Source organism: Zootoca vivipara, chromosome 1 (genome assembly GCF_963506605.1).
Source record: "Zootoca vivipara chromosome 1, rZooViv1.1, whole genome shotgun sequence".
Lineage (NCBI taxonomy): Eukaryota > Metazoa > Chordata > Lepidosauria > Squamata > Lacertidae > Zootoca > Zootoca vivipara.
This window is the reverse complement of record NC_083276.1, coordinates 47,628,272-47,653,827: the sequence shown is the minus strand read 5'-3', so window position 1 is coordinate 47,653,827 and position 25,556 is coordinate 47,628,272. Positions and strand designations below refer to the sequence as shown.

The 25,556-nt window shown below is 47.6% G+C and overlaps 1 protein-coding gene across 1 annotated transcript in view; it reads right to left on the bottom strand.

The window, feature by feature from the left end:
* Nucleotides 1-21,910, bottom strand: part of ARG2 (arginase 2) — a 29,664-nt gene extending 7,754 nt beyond the window's left edge. The window contains exons 1-2 of the mRNA XM_035113768.2: nucleotides 21,730-21,910; nucleotides 20,860-20,932 (exon numbers count right to left, since the gene is read on the bottom strand). Of these exons, the coding sequence (XP_034969659.1) occupies nucleotides 20,860-20,932; nucleotides 21,730-21,849 (193 nt within the window). The 5' untranslated portion in view covers nucleotides 21,850-21,910. The remainder of the gene's footprint in view (nucleotides 1-20,859; nucleotides 20,933-21,729) is intronic.
* Nucleotides 21,911-25,556: the final 3,646 nt, after the last annotated feature.

Genomic DNA, 25,556 nt, shown 5'->3' with positions numbered 1-25,556 from the left:
TCATTCTTTTGAATGTATCCAATTTTCATTTGTGAGATACGTGCGGTAACAATACTTTGTGGCTCTGGAATTTGTAACCACAAGGTTTGCTCTAATACAGGGGTCCCCAGACTACGGCCCGGGGGCCGAATGCGGCCCAATTAGCCTGCCAATCTGGCCCGCGACGACCCCCGCCGCCCGCTCTTACGGCGCGCAGCGTAAGTCATTTCTGGTGCACTTCCGGGTCGGGGGAGGCCCATGCGCATGCGCACAACAGATTTTCGGCGCTTTTCCCACCCTGGAAGCGCGCCGCCACGCCAGTAAGCGCCCATGCGCATGCGCACGGGCGCGCACTCCCCCGCCCTCTGGCCCGCCGCGCGATCGGCGAGGTGGGAACCGGCCCAAACGCCGGTAAGTCTGGGGACCCCTGCTCTAATACCTGAAAAAATTAGTCAGTGAATCATGTGACAGAATTAATCTTTTTTCCTAACAAGAAGCGGCGGTTAAATCTCAACTTGTCTGGGTTGCAAGGATTGCTCAAGAGAAGCATACTTTCATCAGTTGATGACATCACGTTTACCATACTTCACAAGTCACAGCCACTTTTTCAAGTTGTACTTCTCTAAACTACTGAGAGCTCTCAGTTATGAAACTACTGCTGTTAAATCTTGTCTGTACTTCCATATCAGAAGGAAGAAAGCTGCAGCAATCTACAGCAAAGGCAAAGTATCTAAAGGTGCTACAGGAATTTTTATTTTTTAGTTACCAAACACACTTGAAGCCACTGCTCTTCATTTTTCAGCTGCTTTATAACAAAGCTGCTTTTTGTTCATTTTTTATTCTCAAAGAGCAGGGAACAGATAAACAGCATCAATCTCTTCTGAAAGGAATGGAAGAATACACATGACAAAGAGCAGAATTTGGTAAATTTTGAAGCAGTTAGATGTGTTTTCCAATGCACTTTTGGATCCACCCCAAATACCAGCAATAGAATGCAAATAGGGCCAATGCACAGCTGAAATGCAAGTCCTAACATAGCTATCTAAAGCAGTGGCAGGCAGTTGCCAAATGCATAGACTACTTTTTGCATCAATACCAGAAGTCCGTTTGACTTCCAAAACATTAGAAAACCTGCAGCCAAACAGAAGCCACAGAAGCCCCTTTAGAGGTTCGGCTTCCAAAAATGGTTCTCAAACTGGAACAGTCACTTCTGGATTTGCAGCATTTGGGAGCCAAAATGTTTGAGAACTAAGCTGTTCGAAAACCAAGGTAGAACTGTATTTGCAAGGAACATGAGTTGGTCTAAAAATTTCCCTTTGTGGTTTGATCTTCTTGCTCAGAAAGGAGCTGTAGTTGCACCTTTTGTACAACATCAAAACCATTTCTCCTCACCGTATTACAGCTGGAAAAGACTCCGAGGGCAGATTAAATTTGGCTCCAGACTGAGGATACTCCACAGCTGCTTTATACCTTACTAGTGTCATTCAGCCCGTTAGGTAAACGGGCGCTAGAAAAGTGCGGGCACTCTGCACACGCTCAGAGGCATTGCTGCCCGACAACCGACAATGAGTTTAGGAGCGAGCTCTGCTCCTGCCGCTGGGAAAAGGGGGTAGGGAGGCGAGACAAAGGGAAGGGGGCTGAGGGGAAGCCGTGAGCCCCGCTCGTCGTGGAGGCATTTTCCCAGCCGGCCTCCGAAGGGGGCGAAATGAGGCCTGAGGAAGGTTTTCGAGCTGCGAGGGGCGGCCGGAGCTGCCAGGAGGTGGGAGGAGGGGGTCCCGCCATTGTCCCACCCAGAGGGGGTTGCGCTCCTGCTGCTGCTAGAACATATGTGGTGGAACAATGCAACTTGAGAAGCATTGAGAAGAAGCCTACTCAGGTCAGTGCAATAGTGTCTGCAATGCTGCAGCATAAATAGCATCTTTACTTTCTCAAAGCAGCTCTGCTTGCCTCCCCCCCCCCCACCAACTTGCACATTGGGAAATATTTTCTGTGTCTAAAATACATGTAAATTCATTTACTCTGCAATCTCCTGATCTGTATTGGTTTCTGAAGCATGGGACTGTTGGTAAACTGACACTCATAACGGATCTGGTTGAAACTCAAGCCTGTTCTGAAACTTTCATTGTCCCCATTTACTATGAGTGGAGGGATGGAAGAGAAGCAGTGTACTGATGATATGTTGTGTCCATTTACTAAAATCAAGGTATTGCCCCAAGTTTGAAATCTGCAGAACACATTTTTAAAAAGACATTCCCAGTATCTCCCTGAAGGACACGGCAGGGACATGTTGTTCCAGAAAGCAGAGAGATAGTTTGACCATATATAAATGCTGTTAATGGCATTTTACATTTTGTGAATTCTGTCCTCCCATAAGTCTCCCAGGCACAGTGGTAGGCTTGTGGCAGATCTGGCTTACCCAGTGGAAGATCAACAAATTTGTCCCTTCCCTCAGTCCCCGCCCTCTCTCTCTCATTCTCCAGGGGAGGCTGGGCTGCGGGAGGGGCAGGAGCCAGGAGCGTGTAGAAAGCAGAAAAGCCTTTTCATGAGCTGCCTGGTGCAGCCAAGCTGCTGCAGCCGCTCCTCCTCCTCCTCCTCCTGCTGCTCACAGTCTGATCGCTCTGTCTCTCTCTCTCCCTCTCTCATTCTCCAGGGGAGGCTGGGCTGCGGGAGGGGCAGGAGCGAGTAGAAAGCGCAAAAGCCTTTCCATGTCCACCCTCAAGAAGATTAAAGGACTGGTGGACACCTAGAGTGCTCCTCAGTACTTTTTAAAAAATGTTTGTCCTACAGAATTTCAGAGGCGACTCTGCCTCAATGTTAGTTATTGAAAAAGTGGTATACTGTTTTTAAATGTTTGTTTAACCATTGCGTGTCCCCAACCTGTAAGGATCCTGGATTTTTTTTGGGGGGGGGGTGCTTCACTTCCTGGAGCGTTCCTCTTTCCCCCTCTCCTATTGTGGAGGAAAAAAGAAAAGTAAACACCCTCGGGGAGGGAGGGAGAGGGAGAGGAAAGGAAAATGAAGGCATCCCGTTCTATATCTTTGTTTTACAGCAATAAATGGTCGGACATGAAAACACGCACACACAAAAATCCAAGCAGGCACAGCAGCGGATGATGTTAGAGCCGAGATCTGCCTCCTGCCTGGACTTTAATTCGTGGATTTCCCTTAGAGGCCACCTGTTTCATGCAGGATCGGACTTTAGCGGAGGCTGGGGCTGCCTAAGCCCAGGGGAGCCGGGGTTTCAAAGGCATTTCCTCCTCCGAGCGGCGCTACGGTTTCCTTGCTTCTCAACTCCCCCCAATAACACATATTTCTTTGCCCCCGCCACTCCGCTCCAAGTCCCAACGGCTGTCCGGCCAGGAACGGCAGTTGGCGGCCGCAGGGAAATGGGAGGCAGAGGTGGGGGGGGAGAGAGAGAGAGCGCGTGTGCGTCCTGTCTCTCCGTCCAATCCCTGTGTGCCTGGGGGACATGCACAGTGACCCAGGGACACACGGGACAGCTTGGACGCAGGGACAACTTGGACTTTATTATATAGGATGGGCACACTTGGAAGTGGGAAATAGAAGAAATATGGATGGGGCAATTCAACAATCAATTTCACTGGTCATGTAGAGGGCTGGCACATTTCTGCATTTGAAAGCAATGCCAATGAAATAGTACTAATCAATTGCAATGTGTCAGTTTCTTAATTAAGGGACAATGCATTTATTCCCCCTTCCACCTGTAAGGCTATCCATGATGTGCTATTCCTGTATAAACATCTACAAAATTAGCCTCTCATTTTTTTTCCTTACTCAAATAGTTACAAGTTGTTTAAGAGCCAATTGTTAGTTTTCACATGCTGTGCTTGGTGTCTTAGCACCTTTGGGGGAAGTTTGCTGTCCCTCTTTTTATACCAGGTATTTTCCACTGGTTTGAAGTACCAGGAGCGCGTTTTCTTCATGTGCTGGATTTTAAACGCTATCCAAATAAATGGGCTGGTACACAACTAAAAGGGTACTGTACCACAATGGATTTTAGCTGTTCAATATTACTTCAATGCCCTCTCCTTTCCTTGCATACTCCCCACCCCCCTGCTAAATCTGCTCTGGGGAATCCTCCAACCCTCTACAGCAGATGTATGTATGTATGTGTATGTGGGGAGAGGAGAGGGCAAGGAAGTGACTCTAGCACAACAGCTTTTAGCTGCACAGTGTAACTCAGGGGTCAGCAACTTTTTTCAGCTGTGGGCTGGTCCACTGTTCCTCACACCATGTGGTGGGCCGGACTATATTTTGAAGAGAGAAAAATCAACGAATTCCTATGCCCCACAAATAACCCAGATAGTGCAGTTTAAATAAAAGGGCACATTATATTCATGTAAAAATACACTGATTCCCGGACCGTCTGCAGGCCGGATTGAGAAGGCGATTGGGCCACATCGGCCCACGGGCCTTAGGTTGCCTACACCTGTTGTAACTGTTTAGTTGAATACCACCCAAGGAGTTTTGTAGTTGATTTTGAACAGCTGATGGATCTGCATAGTTAGTTGCCTAATCTATATATGCTTTTACAATCATTTGAAGTATTCTCACAATTCACACTGTATATTTTTTGTAACTCACAATATGAAAAGGCTGCACACTGTTTGTGGGGATGCTTCAAATGGATATAGCAAACATATCCAGATCAGACAATTAACATTAAGATCAGTTCATATTGCAAATGTTTCAAGATGTTCAATGTTTCAGGAAACTGAGATAAGTGATCAGTTAATCAACTTTGTTAATTCCTGACATAATAGCCCAAATCCAGGTTTTGTGTGAATTGCAGGTAGGGTACCTGTAAGATCAGGGGTCAGCAAACTTTTTCAGCAGGGGGCCGGTCCACTGTCCCTCAGACCTTGGGGGGGGGGATGAATGAATTCCTATGCCCCACAAATAACCCAGAAATGCATTTTAAATAAAAGCACACATTCTACTTATGTAAAAACACCAGGCAGGCCCCACAAATAACCCAGAGATGCATTTTAAATAAAAAGACACATTCTACTCATGTAAAAACACGCTGATTCCTGGACGGTCCGCAGGCCGGATTTAGAAGGCAATTGGGCAAGATCCGGGCCCCAGGCCTTAGTTTGCCTACCCATGTGTAAGATAGTGACTAATGCTGAGTCTACACTGCTTTAAACGGGTTTGGCTAAAATGACAGCTGTGCTGCCAATTACACAACTTTCTGGAAATCAGACACTGCCAGTAGAAGAGACTCATAAGGGACATTGGCACATACCCTTCTCATTCATTCATTCATTCATTCATTCACCAAAACCACAAAAGGAATATGCTAAGACTTAGCATTGATAACTCAACACAGGGAATTCAAGTTATTGGATGCAGAAAACTATGAGCTTTAGGCCCGATTTTGGTAAATAAACTGCTTCAGTCACCTTGTGAGATTACTGTATATTCCTGCATATAAGACCACAGAAGCCCCTTTAGAGGTTCGGCTTCCAAAAATGGTTCTCAAACTGGAACAGTCACTTCTGGATTTGCAGCATTTGGGAGCCAAAATGTTTGAGAACTAAGCTGTTCGAAAACCAAGGTAGAACTGTATTTGCAAGGAACATGAGTTGGTCTAAAAATTTCCCTTTGTGGTTTGATCTTCTTGCTCAGAAAGGAGCTGTAGTTGCACCTTTTGTACAACATCAAAACCATTTCTCCTCACCGTATTACAGCTGGAAAAGACTCCGAGGGCAGATTAAATTTGGCTCCAGACTGAGGATACTCCACAGCTGCTTTATACCTTACTAGTGTCATTCAGCCCGTTAGGTAAACGGGCGCTAGAAAAGTGCGGGCACTCTGCACACGCTCAGAGGCATTGCTGCCCGACAACCGACAATGAGTTTAGGAGCGAGCTCTGCTCCTGCCGCTGGGAAAAGGGGGTAGGGAGGCGAGACAAAGGGAAGGGGGCTGAGGGGAAGCCGTGAGCCCCGCTCGTCGTGGAGGCATTTTCCCAGCCGGCCTCCGAAGGGGGCGAAATGAGGCCTGAGGAAGGTTTTCGAGCTGCGAGGGGCGGCCGGAGCTGCCAGGAGGTGGGAGGAGGGGGTCCCGCCATTGTCCCACCCAGAGGGGGTCGCGCTCCTGCTGCTGCTAGAACATATGTGGTGGAACAATGCAACTTGAGAAGCATTGAGAAGAAGCCTACTCAGGTCAGTGCAATAGTGTCTGCAATGCTGCAGCATAAATAGCATCTTTACTTTCTCAAAGCAGCTCTGCTTGCCTCCCCCCCCCCACCAACTTGCACATTGGGAAATATTTTCTGTGTCTAAAATACATGTAAATTCATTTACTCTGCAATCTCCTGATCTGTATTGGTTTCTGAAGCATGGGACTGTTGGTAAACTGACACTCATAACGGATCTGGTTGAAACTCAAGCCTGTTCTGAAACTTTCATTGTCCCCATTTACTATGAGTGGAGGGATGGAAGAGAAGCAGTGTACTGATGATATGTTGTGTCCATTTACTAAAATCAAGGTATTGCCCCAAGTTTGAAATCTGCAGAACACATTTTTAAAAAGACATTCCCAGTATCTCCCTGAAGGACACGGCAGGGACATGTTGTTCCAGAAAGCAGAGAGATAGTTTGACCATATATAAATGCTGTTAATGGCATTTTACATTTTGTGAATTCTGTCCTCCCATAAGTCTCCCAGGCACAGTGGTAGGCTTGTGGCAGATCTGGCTTACCCAGTGGAAGATCAACAAATTTGTCCCTTCCCTCAGTCCCCGCCCTCTCTCTCTCATTCTCCAGGGGAGGCTGGGCTGCGGGAGGGGCAGGAGCCAGGAGCGTGTAGAAAGCAGAAAAGCCTTTTCATGAGCTGCCTGGTGCAGCCAAGCTGCTGCAGCCGCTCCTCCTCCTCCTCCTCCTGCTGCTCACAGTCTGATCGCTCTGTCTCTCTCTCTCCCTCTCTCATTCTCCAGGGGAGGCTGGGCTGCGGGAGGGGCAGGAGCGAGTAGAAAGCGCAAAAGCCTTTCCATGTCCACCCTCAAGAAGATTAAAGGACTGGTGGACACCTAGAGTGCTCCTCAGTACTTTTTAAAAAATGTTTGTCCTACAGAATTTCAGAGGCGACTCTGCCTCAATGTTAGTTATTGAAAAAGTGGTATACTGTTTTTAAATGTTTGTTTAACCATTGCGTGTCCCCAACCTGTAAGGATCCTGGATTTTTTTTTGGGGGGGGTGCTTCACTTCCTGGAGCGTTCCTCTTTCCCCCTCTCCTATTGTGGAGGAAAAAAGAAAAGTAAACACCCTCGGGGAGGGAGGGAGAGGGAGAGGAAAGGAAAATGAAGGCATCCCGTTCTATATCTTTGTTTTACAGCAATAAATGGTCGGACATGAAAACACGCACACACAAAAATCCAAGCAGGCACAGCAGCGGATGATGTTAGAGCCGAGATCTGCCTCCTGCCTGGACTTTAATTCGTGGATTTCCCTTAGAGGCCACCTGTTTCATGCAGGATCGGACTTTAGCGGAGGCTGGGGCTGCCTAAGCCCAGGGGAGCCGGGGTTTCAAAGGCATTTCCTCCTCCGAGCGGCGCTACGGTTTCCTTGCTTCTCAACTCCCCCCAATAACACATATTTCTTTGCCCCCGCCACTCCGCTCCAAGTCCCAACGGCTGTCCGGCCAGGAACGGCAGTTGGCGGCCGCAGGGAAATGGGAGGCAGAGGTGGGGGGGGAGAGAGAGAGAGCGCGTGTGCGTCCTGTCTCTCCGTCCAATCCCTGTGTGCCTGGGGGACATGCACAGTGACCCAGGGACACACGGGACAGCTTGGACGCAGGGACAACTTGGACTTTATTATATAGGACTAGTGGATTTTAGCCCGTTTAAAAACGGGCGCTAGAGGAAGCGGCCTGCCGGGACTGGCTTGGCGGTGGCGGGTCTTCCCGCCACCACCAAGCCAGTTCGCAGCGGGGGCTTTTCGCCGTTTGCCTTCCCCTGAGGGGGAGGCAAACGGCGAAAAACCCCGCCGCGCCGCAATTCGGCTCCGGGACTGGCTTGGCGGTGGCGGGATGTTCCCGCCACCGCCAAGCCAGTCCGCAGCGGGGGTTTTTCGCCGTTTGCCTTCCCCTGGGGGAGGCAAACAGCGAAAAACCCCGCCGCGCCGCAATTCGGCTCCGGGACTGGCTTGGCGGTGGCGGGATGTTTCCGCCACCGCCAAGCCAGTCCGCAGCGGGGGCTTTTCGCCGTTTGCCTTCCCTCGAGGGGGAGGCAAACGGCGAAAAACCCCGCCGCGCCGCAATTCGGCTCCGGGACTGGCTTGGCGGTGGCGGGATGTTCCCGCCACCGCCAAGCCAGTCCGCAGCGGGGGCTTTTCGCCGTTTGCCTTCCCTCGAGGGGGAGGCAAACGGCGAAAAACCCCGCCGCGCCGCAATTCGGCTCCGGGACTGGCTTGGCGGCGGCGGGAAAAAGGGGAGGAATTCCTCCCCTTCTTCCCGCCGCTGCCAAGCCAAAGCGGGCCTCCCTCCGCGCCCGCTGCCGCTTCGGCTTCCTCGGGTTCCCCGAGGAAGCGCCGTCCCATGCCGGAGGTGTGCGGCAAGGCTGCCGGGGGGGGGGAGCGCTTCTCTCCCCCGCCGCCTCACCGCGCACCTCCAGCATGAGACTGGGCTTCGGAGCGGCGGTTGGCGGAGCGGCAGTTGGCTGTTCCCTGTGTCCCGAGAGCACGGGTCCAATCCCTGTGTCCCTGGTTGTCCCTCCGTCCAATCCCTGTGTCTCTGGGGGACATGCGCAGTACCCCAGGGACACACGGGACATCTGGACGCAGGGACAACATGGACATTATTGTATAGGATGGGCACACTTGGAAGTGGGAAATAGAAGAAATATGGATGGGGCAATTCAACAATCAATTTCACTGGTCATGTAGAGGGCTGGCACATTTCTGCATTTGAAAGCAATGCCAATGAAATAGTACTAATCAATTGCAATGTGTCAGTTTCTTAATTAAGGGACAATGCATTTATTCCCCCTTCCACCTGTAAGGCTATCCATGATGTGCTATTCCTGTATAAACATCTACAAAATTAGCCTCTCATTTTTTTTCCTTACTCAAATAGTTACAAGTTGTTTAAGAGCCAATTGTTAGTTTTCACATGCTGTGCTTGGTGTCTTAGCACCTTTGGGGGAAGTTTGCTGTCCCTCTTTTTATACCAGGTATTTTCCACTGGTTTGAAGTACCAGGAGCGCGTTTTCTTCATGTGCTGGATTTTAAACGCTATCCAAATAAATGGGCTGGTACACAACTAAAAGGGTACTGTACCACAATGGATTTTAGCTGTTCAATATTACTTCAATGCCCTCTCCTTTCCTTGCATACTCCCCACCCCCCTGCTAAATCTGCTCTGGGGAATCCTCCAACCCTCTACAGCAGATGTATGTATGTATGTGTATGTGGGGAGAGGAGAGGGCAAGGAAGTGACTCTAGCACAACAGCTTTTAGCTGCACAGTGTAACTCAGGGGTCAGCAACTTTTTTCAGCTGTGGGCTGGTCCACTGTTCCTCACACCATGTGGTGGGCCGGACTATATTTTGAAGAGAGAAAAATCAACGAATTCCTATGCCCCACAAATAACCCAGATAGTGCAGTTTAAATAAAAGGGCACATTATATTCATGTAAAAATACACTGATTCCCGGACCGTCTGCAGGCCGGATTGAGAAGGCGATTGGGCCACATCGGCCCACGGGCCTTAGGTTGCCTACACCTGTTGTAACTGTTTAGTTGAATACCACCCAAGGAGTTTTGTAGTTGATTTTGAACAGCTGATGGATCTGCATAGTTAGTTGCCTAATCTATATATGCTTTTACAATCATTTGAAGTATTCTCACAATTCACACTGTATATTTTTTGTAACTCACAATATGAAAAGGCTGCACACTGTTTGTGGGGATGCTTCAAATGGATATAGCAAACATATCCAGATCAGACAATTAACATTAAGATCAGTTCATATTGCAAATGTTTCAAGATGTTCAATGTTTCAGGAAACTGAGATAAGTGATCAGTTAATCAACTTTGTTAATTCCTGACATAATAGCCCAAATCCAGGTTTTGTGTGAATTGCAGGTAGGGTACCTGTAAGATCAGGGGTCAGCAAACTTTTTCAGCAGGGGGCCGGTCCACTGTCCCTCAGACCTTGGGGGGGGGGATGAATGAATTCCTATGCCCCACAAATAACCCAGAAATGCATTTTAAATAAAAGCACACATTCTACTTATGTAAAAACACCAGGCAGGCCCCACAAATAACCCAGAGATGCATTTTAAATAAAAAGACACATTCTACTCATGTAAAAACACGCTGATTCCTGGACGGTCCGCAGGCCGGATTTAGAAGGCAATTGGGCAAGATCCGGGCCCCAGGCCTTAGTTTGCCTACCCATGTGTAAGATAGTGACTAATGCTGAGTCTACACTGCTTTAAACGGGTTTGGCTAAAATGACAGCTGTGCTGCCAATTACACAACTTTCTGGAAATCAGACACTGCCAGTAGAAGAGACTCATAAGGGACATTGGCACATACCCTTCTCATTCATTCATTCATTCATTCATTCACCAAAACCACAAAAGGAATATGCTAAGACTTAGCATTGATAACTCAACACAGGGAATTCAAGTTATTGGATGCAGAAAACTATGAGCTTTAGGCCCGATTTTGGTAAATAAACTGCTTCAGTCACCTTGTGAGATTACTGTATATTCCTGCATATAAGACCACAGAAGCCCCTTTAGAGGTTCGGCTTCCAAAAATGGTTCTCAAACTGGAACAGTCACTTCTGGATTTGCAGCATTTGGGAGCCAAAATGTTTGAGAACTAAGCTGTTCGAAAACCAAGGTAGAACTGTATTTGCAAGGAACATGAGTTGGTCTAAAAATTTCCCTTTGTGGTTTGATCTTCTTGCTCAGAAAGGAGCTGTAGTTGCACCTTTTGTACAACATCAAAACCATTTCTCCTCACCGTATTACAGCTGGAAAAGACTCCGAGGGCAGATTAAATTTGGCTCCAGACTGAGGATACTCCACAGCTGCTTTATACCTTACTAGTGTCATTCAGCCCGTTAGGTAAACGGGCGCTAGAAAAGTGCGGGCACTCTGCACACGCTCAGAGGCATTGCTGCCCGACAACCGACAATGAGTTTAGGAGCGAGCTCTGCTCCTGCCGCTGGGAAAAGGGGGTAGGGAGGCGAGACAAAGGGAAGGGGGCTGAGGGGAAGCCGTGAGCCCCGCTCGTCGTGGAGGCATTTTCCCAGCCGGCCTCCGAAGGGGGCGAAATGAGGCCTGAGGAAGGTTTTCGAGCTGCGAGGGGCGGCCGGAGCTGCCAGGAGGTGGGAGGAGGGGGTCCCGCCATTGTCCCACCCAGAGGGGGTTGCGCTCCTGCTGCTGCTAGAACATATGTGGTGGAACAATGCAACTTGAGAAGCATTGAGAAGAAGCCTACTCAGGTCAGTGCAATAGTGTCTGCAATGCTGCAGCATAAATAGCATCTTTACTTTCTCAAAGCAGCTCTGCTTGCCTCCCCCCCCCCCCACCAACTTGCACATTGGGAAATATTTTCTGTGTCTAAAATACATGTAAATTCATTTACTCTGCAATCTCCTGATCTGTATTGGTTTCTGAAGCATGGGACTGTTGGTAAACTGACACTCATAACGGATCTGGTTGAAACTCAAGCCTGTTCTGAAACTTTCATTGTCCCCATTTACTATGAGTGGAGGGATGGAAGAGAAGCAGTGTACTGATGATATGTTGTGTCCATTTACTAAAATCAAGGTATTGCCCCAAGTTTGAAATCTGCAGAACACATTTTTAAAAAGACATTCCCAGTATCTCCCTGAAGGACACGGCAGGGACATGTTGTTCCAGAAAGCAGAGAGATAGTTTGACCATATATAAATGCTGTTAATGGCATTTTACATTTTGTGAATTCTGTCCTCCCATAAGTCTCCCAGGCACAGTGGTAGGCTTGTGGCAGATCTGGCTTACCCAGTGGAAGATCAACAAATTTGTCCCTTCCCTCAGTCCCCGCCCTCTCTCTCTCATTCTCCAGGGGAGGCTGGGCTGCGGGAGGGGCAGGAGCCAGGAGCGTGTAGAAAGCAGAAAAGCCTTTTCATGAGCTGCCTGGTGCAGCCAAGCTGCTGCAGCCGCTCCTCCTCCTCCTCCTCCTGCTGCTCACAGTCTGATCGCTCTGTCTCTCTCTCTCCCTCTCTCATTCTCCAGGGGAGGCTGGGCTGCGGGAGGGGCAGGAGCGAGTAGAAAGCGCAAAAGCCTTTCCATGTCCACCCTCAAGAAGATTAAAGGACTGGTGGACACCTAGAGTGCTCCTCAGTACTTTTTAAAAAATGTTTGTCCTACAGAATTTCAGAGGCGACTCTGCCTCAATGTTAGTTATTGAAAAAGTGGTATACTGTTTTTAAATGTTTGTTTAACCATTGCGTGTCCCCAACCTGTAAGGATCCTGGATTTTTTTTTTGGGGGGGGGTGCTTCACTTCCTGGAGCGTTCCTCTTTCCCCCTCTCCTATTGTGGAGGAAAAAAGAAAAGTAAACACCCTCGGGGAGGGAGGGAGAGGGAGAGGAAAGGAAAATGAAGGCATCCCGTTCTATATCTTTGTTTTACAGCAATAAATGGTCGGACATGAAAACACGCACACACAAAAATCCAAGCAGGCACAGCAGCGGATGATGTTAGAGCCGAGATCTGCCTCCTGCCTGGACTTTAATTCGTGGATTTCCCTTAGAGGCCACCTGTTTCATGCAGGATCGGACTTTAGCGGAGGCTGGGGCTGCCTAAGCCCAGGGGAGCCGGGGTTTCAAAGGCATTTCCTCCTCCGAGCGGCGCTACGGTTTCCTTGCTTCTCAACTCCCCCCAATAACACATATTTCTTTGCCCCCGCCACTCCGCTCCAAGTCCCAACGGCTGTCCGGCCAGGAACGGCAGTTGGCGGCCGCAGGGAAATGGGAGGCAGAGGTGGGGGGGGGAGAGAGAGAGAGCGCGTGTGCGTCCTGTCTCTCCGTCCAATCCCTGTGTGCCTGGGGGACATGCACAGTGACCCAGGGACACACGGGACAGCTTGGACGCAGGGACAACTTGGACTTTATTATATAGGATGGGCACACTTGGAAGTGGGAAATAGAAGAAATATGGATGGGGCAATTCAACAATCAATTTCACTGGTCATGTAGAGGGCTGGCACATTTCTGCATTTGAAAGCAATGCCAATGAAATAGTACTAATCAATTGCAATGTGTCAGTTTCTTAATTAAGGGACAATGCATTTATTCCCCCTTCCACCTGTAAGGCTATCCATGATGTGCTATTCCTGTATAAACATCTACAAAATTAGCCTCTCATTTTTTTTCCTTACTCAAATAGTTACAAGTTGTTTAAGAGCCAATTGTTAGTTTTCACATGCTGTGCTTGGTGTCTTAGCACCTTTGGGGGAAGTTTGCTGTCCCTCTTTTTATACCAGGTATTTTCCACTGGTTTGAAGTACCAGGAGCGCGTTTTCTTCATGTGCTGGATTTTAAACGCTATCCAAATAAATGGGCTGGTACACAACTAAAAGGGTACTGTACCACAATGGATTTTAGCTGTTCAATATTACTTCAATGCCCTCTCCTTTCCTTGCATACTCCCCACCCCCCTGCTAAATCTGCTCTGGGGAATCCTCCAACCCTCTACAGCAGATGTATGTATGTATGTGTATGTGGGGAGAGGAGAGGGCAAGGAAGTGACTCTAGCACAACAGCTTTTAGCTGCACAGTGTAACTCAGGGGTCAGCAACTTTTTTCAGCTGTGGGCTGGTCCACTGTTCCTCACACCATGTGGTGGGCCGGACTATATTTTGAAGAGAGAAAAATCAACGAATTCCTATGCCCCACAAATAACCCAGATAGTGCAGTTTAAATAAAAGGGCACATTATATTCATGTAAAAATACACTGATTCCCGGACCGTCTGCAGGCCGGATTGAGAAGGCGATTGGGCCACATCGGCCCACGGGCCTTAGGTTGCCTACACCTGTTGTAACTGTTTAGTTGAATACCACCCAAGGAGTTTTGTAGTTGATTTTGAACAGCTGATGGATCTGCATAGTTAGTTGCCTAATCTATATATGCTTTTACAATCATTTGAAGTATTCTCACAATTCACACTGTATATTTTTTGTAACTCACAATATGAAAAGGCTGCACACTGTTTGTGGGGATGCTTCAAATGGATATAGCAAACATATCCAGATCAGACAATTAACATTAAGATCAGTTCATATTGCAAATGTTTCAAGATGTTCAATGTTTCAGGAAACTGAGATAAGTGATCAGTTAATCAACTTTGTTAATTCCTGACATAATAGCCCAAATCCAGGTTTTGTGTGAATTGCAGGTAGGGTACCTGTAAGATCAGGGGTCAGCAAACTTTTTCAGCAGGGGGCCGGTCCACTGTCCCTCAGACCTTGGGGGGGGGGGATGAATGAATTCCTATGCCCCACAAATAACCCAGAAATGCATTTTAAATAAAAGCACACATTCTACTTATGTAAAACCACCAGGCCGGTCCCACAAATAACCCAGAGATGCATTTTAAATAAAAAGACACATTCTACTCATGTAAAAACACGCTGATTCCTGGACGGTCCGCAGGCCGGATTTAGAAGGCAATTGGGCAAGATCCGGGCCCCAGGCCTTAGTTTGCCTACCCATGTGTAAGATAGTGACTAATGCTGAGTCTACACTGCTTTAAACGGGTTTGGCTAAAATGACAGCTGTGCTGCCAATTACACAACTTTCTGGAAATCAGACACTGCCAGTAGAAGAGACTCATAAGGGACATTGGCACATACCCTTCTCATTCATTCATTCATTCATTCATTCACCAAAACCACAAAAGGAATATGCTAAGACTTAGCATTGATAACTCAACACAGGGAATTCAAGTTATTGGATGCAGAAAACTATGAGCTTTAGGCCCGATTTTGGTAAATAAACTGCTTCAGTCACCTTGTGAGATTACTGTATATTCCTGCATATAAGACCACAGAAGCCCCTTTAGAGGTTCGGCTTCCAAAAATGGTTCTCAAACTGGAACAGTCACTTCTGGATTTGCAGCATTTGGGAGCCAAAATGTTTGAGAACTAAGCTGTTCGAAAACCAAGGTAGAACTGTATTTGCAAGGAACATGAGTTGGTCTAAAAATTTCCCTTTGTGGTTTGATCTTCTTGCTCAGAAAGGAGCTGTAGTTGCACCTTTTGTACAACATCAAAACCATTTCTCCTCACCGTATTACAGCTGGAAAAGACTCCGAGGGCAGATTAAATTTGGCTCCAGACTGAGGATACTCCACAGCTGCTTTATACCTTACTAGTGTCATTCAGCCCGTTAGGTAAACGGGCGCTAGAAAAGTGCGGGCACTCTGCACACGCTCAGAGGCATTGCTGCCCGACAACCGACAATGAGTTTAGGAGCGAGCTCTGCTCCTGCCGCTGGGAAAAGGGGGTAGGGAGGCGAGACAAAGGGAAGGGGGCTGAGGGGAAGCCGTGAGCCCCGCTCGTCGTGGAGGCATTTTCCCAGCCGGCCTCCGAAGGGGGCGAAATGAGGCCTGAGGAAGGTTTTCGAGCTGCGAGGGGCGGCCGGAGCTGCCAGGAGGTGGGAGGAGGGGGTCCCGCCATTGTCCCACCCAGAGGGGGTTGCGCTCCTGCTGCTGCTAGAACATATGTGGTGGAACAATGCAACTTGAGAAGCATTGAGAAGAAGCCTACTCAGGTCAGTGCAATAGTGTCTGCAATGCTGCAGCATAAATAGCATCTTTACTTTCTCAAAGCAGCTCTGCTTGCCTCCCCCCCCCCCCCACCAACTTGCACATTGGGAAATATTTTCTGTGTCTAAAATACATGTAAATTCATTTACTCTGCAATCTCCTGATCTGTATTGGTTTCTGAAGCATGGGACTGTTGGTAAACTGACACTCATAACGGATCTGGTTGAAACTCAAGCCTGTTCTGAAACTTTCATTGTCCCCATTTACTATGAGTGGAGGGATGGAAGAGAAGCAGTGTACTGATGATATGTTGTGTCCATTTACTAAAATCAAGGTATTGCCCCAAGTTTGAAATCTGCAGAACACATTTTTAAAAAGACATTCCCAGTATCTCCCTGAAGGACACGGCAGGGACATGTTGTTCCAGAAAGCAGAGAGATAGTTTGACCATATATAAATGCTGTTAATGGCATTTTACATTTTGTGAATTCTGTCCTCCCATAAGTCTCCCAGGCACAGTGGTAGGCTTGTGGCAGATCTGGCTTACCCAGTGGAAGATCAACAAATTTGTCCCTTCCCTCAGTCCCCGCCCTCTCTCTCTCATTCTCCAGGGGAGGCTGGGCTGCGGGAGGGGCAGGAGCCAGGAGCGTGTAGAAAGCAGAAAAGCCTTTTCATGAGCTGCCTGGTGCAGCCAAGCTGCTGCAGCCGCTCCTCCTCCTCCTCCTCCTGCTGCTCACAGTCTGATCGCTCTGTCTCTCTCTCTCCCTCTCTCATTCTCCAGGGGAGGCTGGGCTGCGGGAGGGGCAGGAGCGAGTAGAAAGCGCAAAAGCCTTTCCATGTCCACCCTCAAGAAGATTAAAGGACTGGTGGACACCTAGAGTGCTCCTCAGTACTTTTTAAAAAATGTTTGTCCTACAGAATTTCAGAGGCGACTCTGCCTCAATGTTAGTTATTGAAAAAGTGGTATACTGTTTTTAAATGTTTGTTTAACCATTGCGTGTCCCCAACCTGTAAGGATCCTGGATTTTTTTTTGGGGGGGGTGCTTCACTTCCTGGAGCGTTCCTCTTTCCCCCTCTCCTATTGTGGAGGAAAAAAGAAAAGTAAACACCCTCGGGGAGGGAGGGAGAGGGAGAGGAAAGGAAAATGAAGGCATCCCGTTCTATATCTTTGTTTTACAGCAATAAATGGTCGGACATGAAAACACGCACACACAAAAATCCAAGCAGGCACAGCAGCGGATGATGTTAGAGCCGAGATCTGCCTCCTGCCTGGACTTTAATTCGTGGATTTCCCTTAGAGGCCACCTGTTTCATGCAGGATCGGACTTTAGCGGAGGCTGGGGCTGCCTAAGCCCAGGGGAGCCGGGGTTTCAAAGGCATTTCCTCCTCCGAGCGGCGCTACGGTTTCCTTGCTTCTCAACTCCCCCCAATAACACATATTTCTTTGCCCCCGCCACTCCGCTCCAAGTCCCAACGGCTGTCCGGCCAGGAACGGCAGTTGGCGGCCGCAGGGAAATGGGAGGCAGAGGTGGGGGGGGGAGAGAGAGAGAGCGCGTGTGCGTCCTGTCTCTCCGTCCAATCCCTGTGTGCATGGGGGACATGCACAGTGACCCAGGGACACACGGGACAGCTTGGACGCAGGGACAACTTGGACTTTATTATATAGGATGGGCACACTTGGAAGTGGGAAATAGAAGAAATATGGATGGGGCAATTCAACAATCAATTTCACTGGTCATGTAGAGGGCTGGCACATTTCTGCATTTGAAAGCAATGCCAATGAAATAGTACTAATCAATTGCAATGTGTCAGTTTCTTAATTAAGGGACAATGCATTTATTCCCCCTTCCACCTGTAAGGCTATCCATGATGTGCTATTCCTGTATAAACATCTACAAAATTAGCCTCTCATTTTTTTTCCTTACTCAAATAGTTACAAGTTGTTTAAGAGCCAATTGTTAGTTTTCACATGCTGTGCTTGGTGTCTTAGCACCTTTGGGGGAAGTTTGCTGTCTCTCTTTTTATACCAGGTATTTTCCACTGGTTTGAAGTACCAGGAGCGCGTTTTCTTCATGTGCTGGATTTTAAACGCTATCCAAATAAATGGGCTGGTACACAACTAAAAGGGTACTGTACCACAATGGATTTTAGCTGTTCAATATTACTTCAATGCCCTCTCCTTTCCTTGCATACTCCCCACCCCCCTGCTAAATCTGCTCTGGGGAATCCTCCAACCCTCTACAGCAGATGTATGTATGTATGTGTATGTGGGGAGAGGAGAGGGCAAGGAAGTGACTCTAGCACAACAGCTTTTAGCTGCACAGTGTAACTCAGGGGTCAGCAACTTTTTTCAGCTGTGGGCTGGTCCACTGTTCCTCACACCATGTGGTGGGCCGGACTATATTTTGAAGAGAGAAAAATCAACGAATTCCTATGCCCCACAAATAACCCAGATAGTGCAGTTTAAATAAAAGGGCACATTATATTCATGTAAAAATACACTGATTCCCGGACCGTCTGCAGGCCGGATTGAGAAGGCGATTGGGCCACATCGGCCCACGGGCCTTAGGTTGCCTACACCTGTTGTAACTGTTTAGTTGAATACCACCCAAGGAGTTTTGTAGTTGATTTTGAACAGCTGATGGATCTGCATAGTTAGTTGCCTAATCTATATATGCTTTTACAATCATTTGAAGTATTCTCACAATTCACACTGTATATTTTTTGTAACTCACAATATGAAAAGGCTGCACACTGTTTGTGGGGATGCTTCAAATGGATATAGCAAACATATCCAGATCAGACAATTAACATTAAGATCAGTTCATATTGCAAATGTTTCAAGATGTTCAATGTTTCAGGAAACTGAGATAAGTGATCAGTTAATCAACTTTGTTAATTCCTGACATAATAGCCCAAATCCAGGTTTTGTGTGAATTGCAGGTAGGGTACCTGTAAGATCAGGGGTCAGCAAACTTTTTCAGCAGGGGGCCGGTCCACTGTCCCTCAGACCTTGGGGGGGGGATGAATGAATTCCTATGCCCCACAAATAACCCAGAAATGCATTTTAAATAAAAGCACACATTCTACTTATGTAAAAACACCAGGCAGGCCCCACAAATAACCCAGAGATGCATTTTAAATAAAAAGACACATTCTACTCATGTAAAAACACGCTGATTCCTGGACGGTCCGCAGGCCGGATTTAGAAGGCAATTGGGCAAGATCCGGGCCCCAGGCCTTAGTTTGCCTACCCATGTGTAAGATAGTGACTAATGCTGAGTCTACACTGCTTTAAACGGGTTTGGCTAAAATGACAGCTGTGCTGCCAATTACACAACTTTCTGGAAATCAGACACTGCCAGTAGAAGAGACTCATAAGGGACATTGGCACATACCCTTCTCATTCATTCATTCATTCATTCATTCACCAAAACCACAAAAGGAATATGCTAAGACTTAGCATTGATAACTCAACACAGGGAATTCAAGTTATTGGATGCAGAAAACTATGAGCTTTAGGCCCGATTTTGGTAAATAAACTGCTTCAGTCACCTTGTGAGATTACTGTATATTCCTGCATATAAGACTACTTTTTAACCCAGGAAAATCTTCTCAAATGTCAGGGGTCGTCTTATACGCCGGGTTGTATTTCTTATACGACGATTATATCCCAAACTCTATTTTTTAACTGGAAAATTTGGGGGTCGTCTTATACTCCCAGTTGTCTTAATCAAACCTATCCATTCTTAAGGAAATCAGCCCTGAGTGCTCCCTGGAAGGACAGATCGTGAAGCTGAGGCTCCAATACTTTGGCCACCTCATGAGAAGAGAAGAATCCTTGGAAAAGACCCTGATGTTGGGAAAGATTGAGGGCACTAGGAGAAGGGGACGACAGAGGACAAGATGGTTGGACAGTGTTCTCGAAGCTACAAACATGAGTTTGACCAAACTGCGGGAGGCAGTGCAAGACAGGAGTGCCTGGCGTGCTATGGTCCATGGGGTCACGAAGAGTCGGACACGACTAAACGACTAAACAACAACAACAAAATTTCTTATACGACGATTATATCCCAAACTCTATTTTTAACTGGAAAATTTGGGGGTCGTCTTATACTCCCAGTTGTCTTATACGTCAGAATATACGGTACTTCTGATGGAATAGACATGGGAAAATTGTTGATTCTCCAACACCACAAATGCAATATTAAAGTAATATTAAATCTTGATTCTTTGGCTGGTCATACCACTGAGTTGACTGAGGTAGCTGTGCTAGACAGCTTTTTTGCTGGTGTGTGTGTGTGTTGGTGGTCATGACAAGACAGCAATTTGTTAAATCATTTAATTTTATTATGTTATTATATTTTTACCCCCAGGAAGAGGCACTTGTAGGATCCCCCCCCTCAAGTGCCAAAATAGGGTATGATGTATCTTGATGGGAGGGGGTGCAAATTTTATTGTTTGCCTCCCATCAAAATGTCTTAAGCCAGCTGTGCCTTGGGGCAGCTTCTGCTTTTATTTGAACCCAAAATGCCAAAAAACAACAACAATTATCTAAGGTGAAATAAGGACATTGCCTCTGGCTACACAAGCATTTCATTATTTGCATACAATCAAAGAAGACAATTTCTGAGGAAAACAAAGGTCACTCTAGGAGCCTCTGGGTTCCTTTGCCTCCTTATTGAGAAGCCCATCAGAGGACACATGCCACCTTTTTCTTATATATACCAGGCTCCAAATTGAGAGGGCTTTCCTCTCAAAGAAAAAAAGTTTGTATTTCTGCAAAGAGTGCCAAATCTCTCCCAACAGCTAACTCTTGCATTAAAGAGACTCAATCAGTCATGGGGTGGGGGAGAACTCACTTACCTTCTCTATGAAAAGCAATTGTTGGGGATGTAGCTTAACGGTACACACTGAAGGTCCCGGGGTTCAATCCCCAGCATCTCCAAGTGGGACTTGCCTGAAACCCTGGAGAGTCACTATGTGGACAAATATTGATCTGGAGCGATCAGTGGTCTGACTGGGTCTAAGGCAGCCCGCTATGTTTCTATGGGAGAGGCGGTTTCTTTCGAAATAAACCTCTAACTTACCCATGCCAGTCAGCTTCCCCACCAGCCCTGCATTTCTTATGGCTGCGGGCCCGTGATCCACTCCTCTTCTTTTCTGGAGGAAGACAAAGCAGAAGAGGAGCGGTGATGCTATGCGCGCCGCCGCGAAAGCGGAGAAGAGGACGCCGCTGAGTCACAGCGCTGAAAGGGAAGCGCGTGGAAATTTCTACGCTCGAGAAGTCGGTTGCCCGGTGCGCGCAGGAACACTCCCCCGTCGGCAGCTAACATTGCTCCGACCGTCCTTCCCTTTAGAGATATACGCATCTTAAAACAACACCCACCCAGCCAGCCATAAAATATCACTCTGGGGATCTTAAGGATTCCATCCCTGCCCCAATGACCACAGGGGGGAAGCACGTGCAGTACTCCTCCAGCATCATGGCGAAGCGTTACCCCCCCCCCGGCCTCATGGATCACCCCCAGGCGGGAGGGAGGATGCTGTCCTTTTAGAACAGCGGCTTAACATGGCTTTGTTTCATTTATTTATTACATTTCTAGCCTACCTTTCCCCCAAGGAGCTCTTCCATTGTTCTTTTTCTCCCCATTTTATCCCACAACAACGCAGGTGGGCCTGAGAGGCAGTGCCTGACCCAACAGAACCCAGGGCCAGGGCGCTTCTCGGCTGCGTGGGTGGGGGACCAGATCCGCGGCCCCCCATGTCTTAATCCAGCACTCTAACCACTGCACCTTTCCTTTTCTGTCTCCCCTCCCCTCCCCCTCCAGCTCTATTCCTCCTACCAGCTGCAGCAGGGTTACAGCCTTTTACTTTGAGAGAAGGCCCCCACCCCCTTGTCTCCAACCCCCCAAACACCGCCTCGTCTCTCCCCCCCTTCCCCCGCGGTGCTCACTCACCTGCCCCCTGGAGAAAGGGGCTCCGATGAGGGCCACCGAGTGCGCCGGTCTCTTCTGGACATGTATTGGGGAGCCCGCCTGCTGCTTGAGGAGCCGCGCGAAGCTGCTGCGAAGGGACATGACGGAGGTGATGATGTGCAAAGCACCGAGGAAGAGGAACCGGATCGCTCGCTTCCTCGCTCGCTCGCGCCTTATAAGCTGCCTGCTCCGCTAGCTGAGCAGGCGAGGCAGCGCACCCGCCCGGCCCTTTCCCCGCCCCGATGCTTCTTCGCCCGCCCCTCTCGCCATCCGGCCAATCGCCGCGCAGCTCCGCGGAGGTGTGCCTCCGAGCGCCCCAGGGGATGCCGAGACCCCGGGGCAGAATCGTGATCAACCTGCCTTGGCTGCCTTCTCCTTTGGGACGTACGTTTCCCCCCCCCCTCTCCACACACCCCTCTCTTCTCCTGCTGCGGGTCGCTTGCCCTTTCAGAATTATTCCATGCACGCCATGCTCATCTACATTTCTTTTAAAAATATATTTGTACTCCCCCCCCCACGCCCGTCCAAAGGGTCAAGCAAGACATTTCAAGGACCATTTGTGAAGCCTGGACGGTTCACACTGAATTGCATCACCTCTCAATCTTCAAGTAAAGAGGTGCGTTCGGACACGCACACACACACACACACTGTTTATATACCACCTTTTCCTCCAGCTCAAGGTATTGTACATGGTTCTCCACCACCACCACCCAATTTTACCCTCACAACACCCCTGTGAGCTAGGCTAAGCTGAGAGACTGTGGCTGGCCTAAGATCACCCAGTGAGCTTCATGGCTGAGTGAGGTTTCTAACCAGGCCCGAGTCCAACACTCTAACCACTAAGCCTCACAAAACCATAATCCACACGGGCCTGAGGATTGGAAAATATAGCATAGCCAGAGGGAAGAAACGCTACTACATGCTCCGACACTGCCACTGTTACACCATGCTGGCTCCATTACTATTGCCAATGCTATCATGGCATGGATGTTTTAGAGGCTGCCGTTGTTACCAGTCCTGAAATCTATTGAAGGATGTTATACAAGTGTTTGAAATCAATCATCAAAATAAAGGTAGGAATTAAAGCAATGGGATACTTTAATTCCTGTTAAAAGTCATAGGGTTGCAGTGGGAGGGAAATCTATCGCCTTGCTTGAGGAACAGGTGCTATTCCTGTTTCTAAAGAGATTTCCTTTGCCTTCTGGAGCGGCGCCATTGCCGCGCAGGATGTCGAAGTCTTCCCGCCGCCCTACAATCTGCTGCTTGAACTGCAGGTTCTGGGCATGAACCCATCACCTCGTCGTACGTGCGAAGCGTCGCCACTCGCTGGTCCACCCTGGGACCAGTGGCCTCTACCGCCCCCGCCCCCAGCGCTAGGTCCCCGACATAGAGGCAGAGCAGCCGGAACCAGCCAGCTCTCCTTTTACGAAAGTTGGCCGCCTTCCAATAAAGAGCCCGGGACCATTTCCTATCTTGATTGCCATCTCTGGAAACGTCCTCGAGCCGACTCCTTCTCTATATATTGGCATTTTCAAAGTTTCGCGGTCTAATCAAAGCACACTGCCTAGTTCACAAGAGAGAGAGAGAGAGAGAGAGAGAGAGAGAGGGGGGGGGGTATCCTCCTCACAATTTTTCTCCTAGGGAAAGTAACGATGAAAGGGCGCGATTGACGTGCATCATCTTAAAACAGACGCTGCTGTGAAAAGCGCGGAAGCAGCTATTCTGCAGCCGCCGGCCACCCCACCCCGGAACTTGGTCTTGCCGGCTGCCACGCGCCCATTCTGACACGCGCGCGCCACTCCTGAGTCACACAAAAGGGCCTGGAACCGGCAGCGCGCAGCATTCCGGCCCTGCCATTGCCCCAGTTCTGAACTCTCCCATGCTCACTCGAAGCACTGCACCCTCCCAGCTCTCCTGGCTTAAAGGAGTACCGATCATTAATAACAAATCGGAGTTCTCCTGTGTATTAACCTATGTTCTACAAGAGATCATATATAGAGCTTAGCCATGTTGTCATAGAAACAGGATATCATAGAATTGTGGAGTTGGAAGGGATCACAAGGGTAATCTAGTCCAACCTGCTGGACCAGAACCCATGGCCCTGAGATTAAGAATCTCATGCTCTGCCATCTGAGCTATCTATCTATCAATCATCTATCCAGTGCTTTTTTCTTTAAAAAATGTTTAGGGGTACTCTCTTTGTATTACTCATATTGAAATACTGCCCTCAATGAGGCCAAACTTAGATTCACAAAATGTTTAGGGGTCTGCATACCCCTGCGTTCCCCCAGAAAAAACAACATCTATCTATCTATCTATCTATCTATCTATCTATCTATCTATCTATCTAGTGTCACTCAAAAGTAAGTCCTACTGGTTTACTCAACCAGGTTTACTCCCAGAAAAATGGTGTAGCATTGCAGCCTCGGTATAGTTCCACAAACTTAGTTTTCTCTAGTTGATATCATACTCCTAATTCATAGGTTTCTCTGAGTTAGATGAGAATATATGAAACTGCCTTATATTGAGTCAGAACAATGCACTCTCCAAATCAGCACTAGATTCCGCACTTCATGGAAACCTACCATTCAGGACATGGAAAAACACCAGTCAATCCTGTAATTATCACAATTTGCTAGTGGAAAATTCAGAGTAATTAAAACAAACCTACCCTGTGTAGGCTATAGCTCAGGGTTTGGGAATCTGTCACCCTCCAGATGTTAGCTGTGTACACTCACTGTGTACATTTAAAGCTTCTTTAAAGCACATCTTCCCCAAAGAATCCTGAGAACTGTAGTTAGTTAAGGGTGCTGGGAATTTTGTTTAAATTGTACATTGGATATTTTATTGTTATTTTGTTCATGTAAATTTCCAAGAACATGAATGTATTTCATGTTCTTTTTATGGTGAAGATACAACCTAGACTTGTTAAGTATATAAAACAGACAAGATAGAAATTGCATAATAAGTGCAAAATGTCTATCACATCATAACACACATTAAAAAATTACAAGTAATAGAAAACCTGAAACAACAGAGCAATATAATGAATTCCGTAAGTCTATATGCAACTTAATATAGAAACTGATAGATATACTAATGCAACTGCCATGGTAGTAAACTCCGAGGTTGCTGTTTGGTATAAATAGCAAGTTTGATTCTTCTCTAAACAGTGAGAAAAACATTCTAAACAGTGAGAAAACATTCTATTTGTTTTGTCCACGGGAGAAGATTACAATGAATAATAGTGAAATCCATGTTTACCTGGAAGTAAGTCCAACTGCATTCAGCGGGTCTTACTCCCAGGTAACTGTGCATATAGCATTTCTGCACATAACTCCATATTTCCAGGAACATTTGCACGCTAGTTGACCCACAATAAAATACGTTACTTTTGTCTCCAATGAGCTCCTGATTTAGTTAAGCTGGGGCTGACACACAGGATGCGGGAGGAAGGGGGTAGTTAGCCCACCCCATCCCATCCCACCCCAAATGAACCATATCCCCAGCTTGTTTGTGTGTTTTTAAAAAAGAGCAAGTTTTGCAGAAACTGAGGCATGAGGAAAAGTGTCCAGGCATTATTCTTCTAACTTTTTTTGTGATAAACTAGCCTACTCTCTTTCAGTGTTTTATTACCCCGCTCAGGGCCAGATTTAGGTTTGATGAGGCTCTAAGCTACTGAAGGTAATGGCGCCCTTTATATGTCCAGCTGTCCTTTGTCAACAACAAATTGTCGCTTTTTTGTGTTGAATATATGCTATATGGTAATTTATGGACCTAATAGGTATATAAATCCATTCGAACATAAC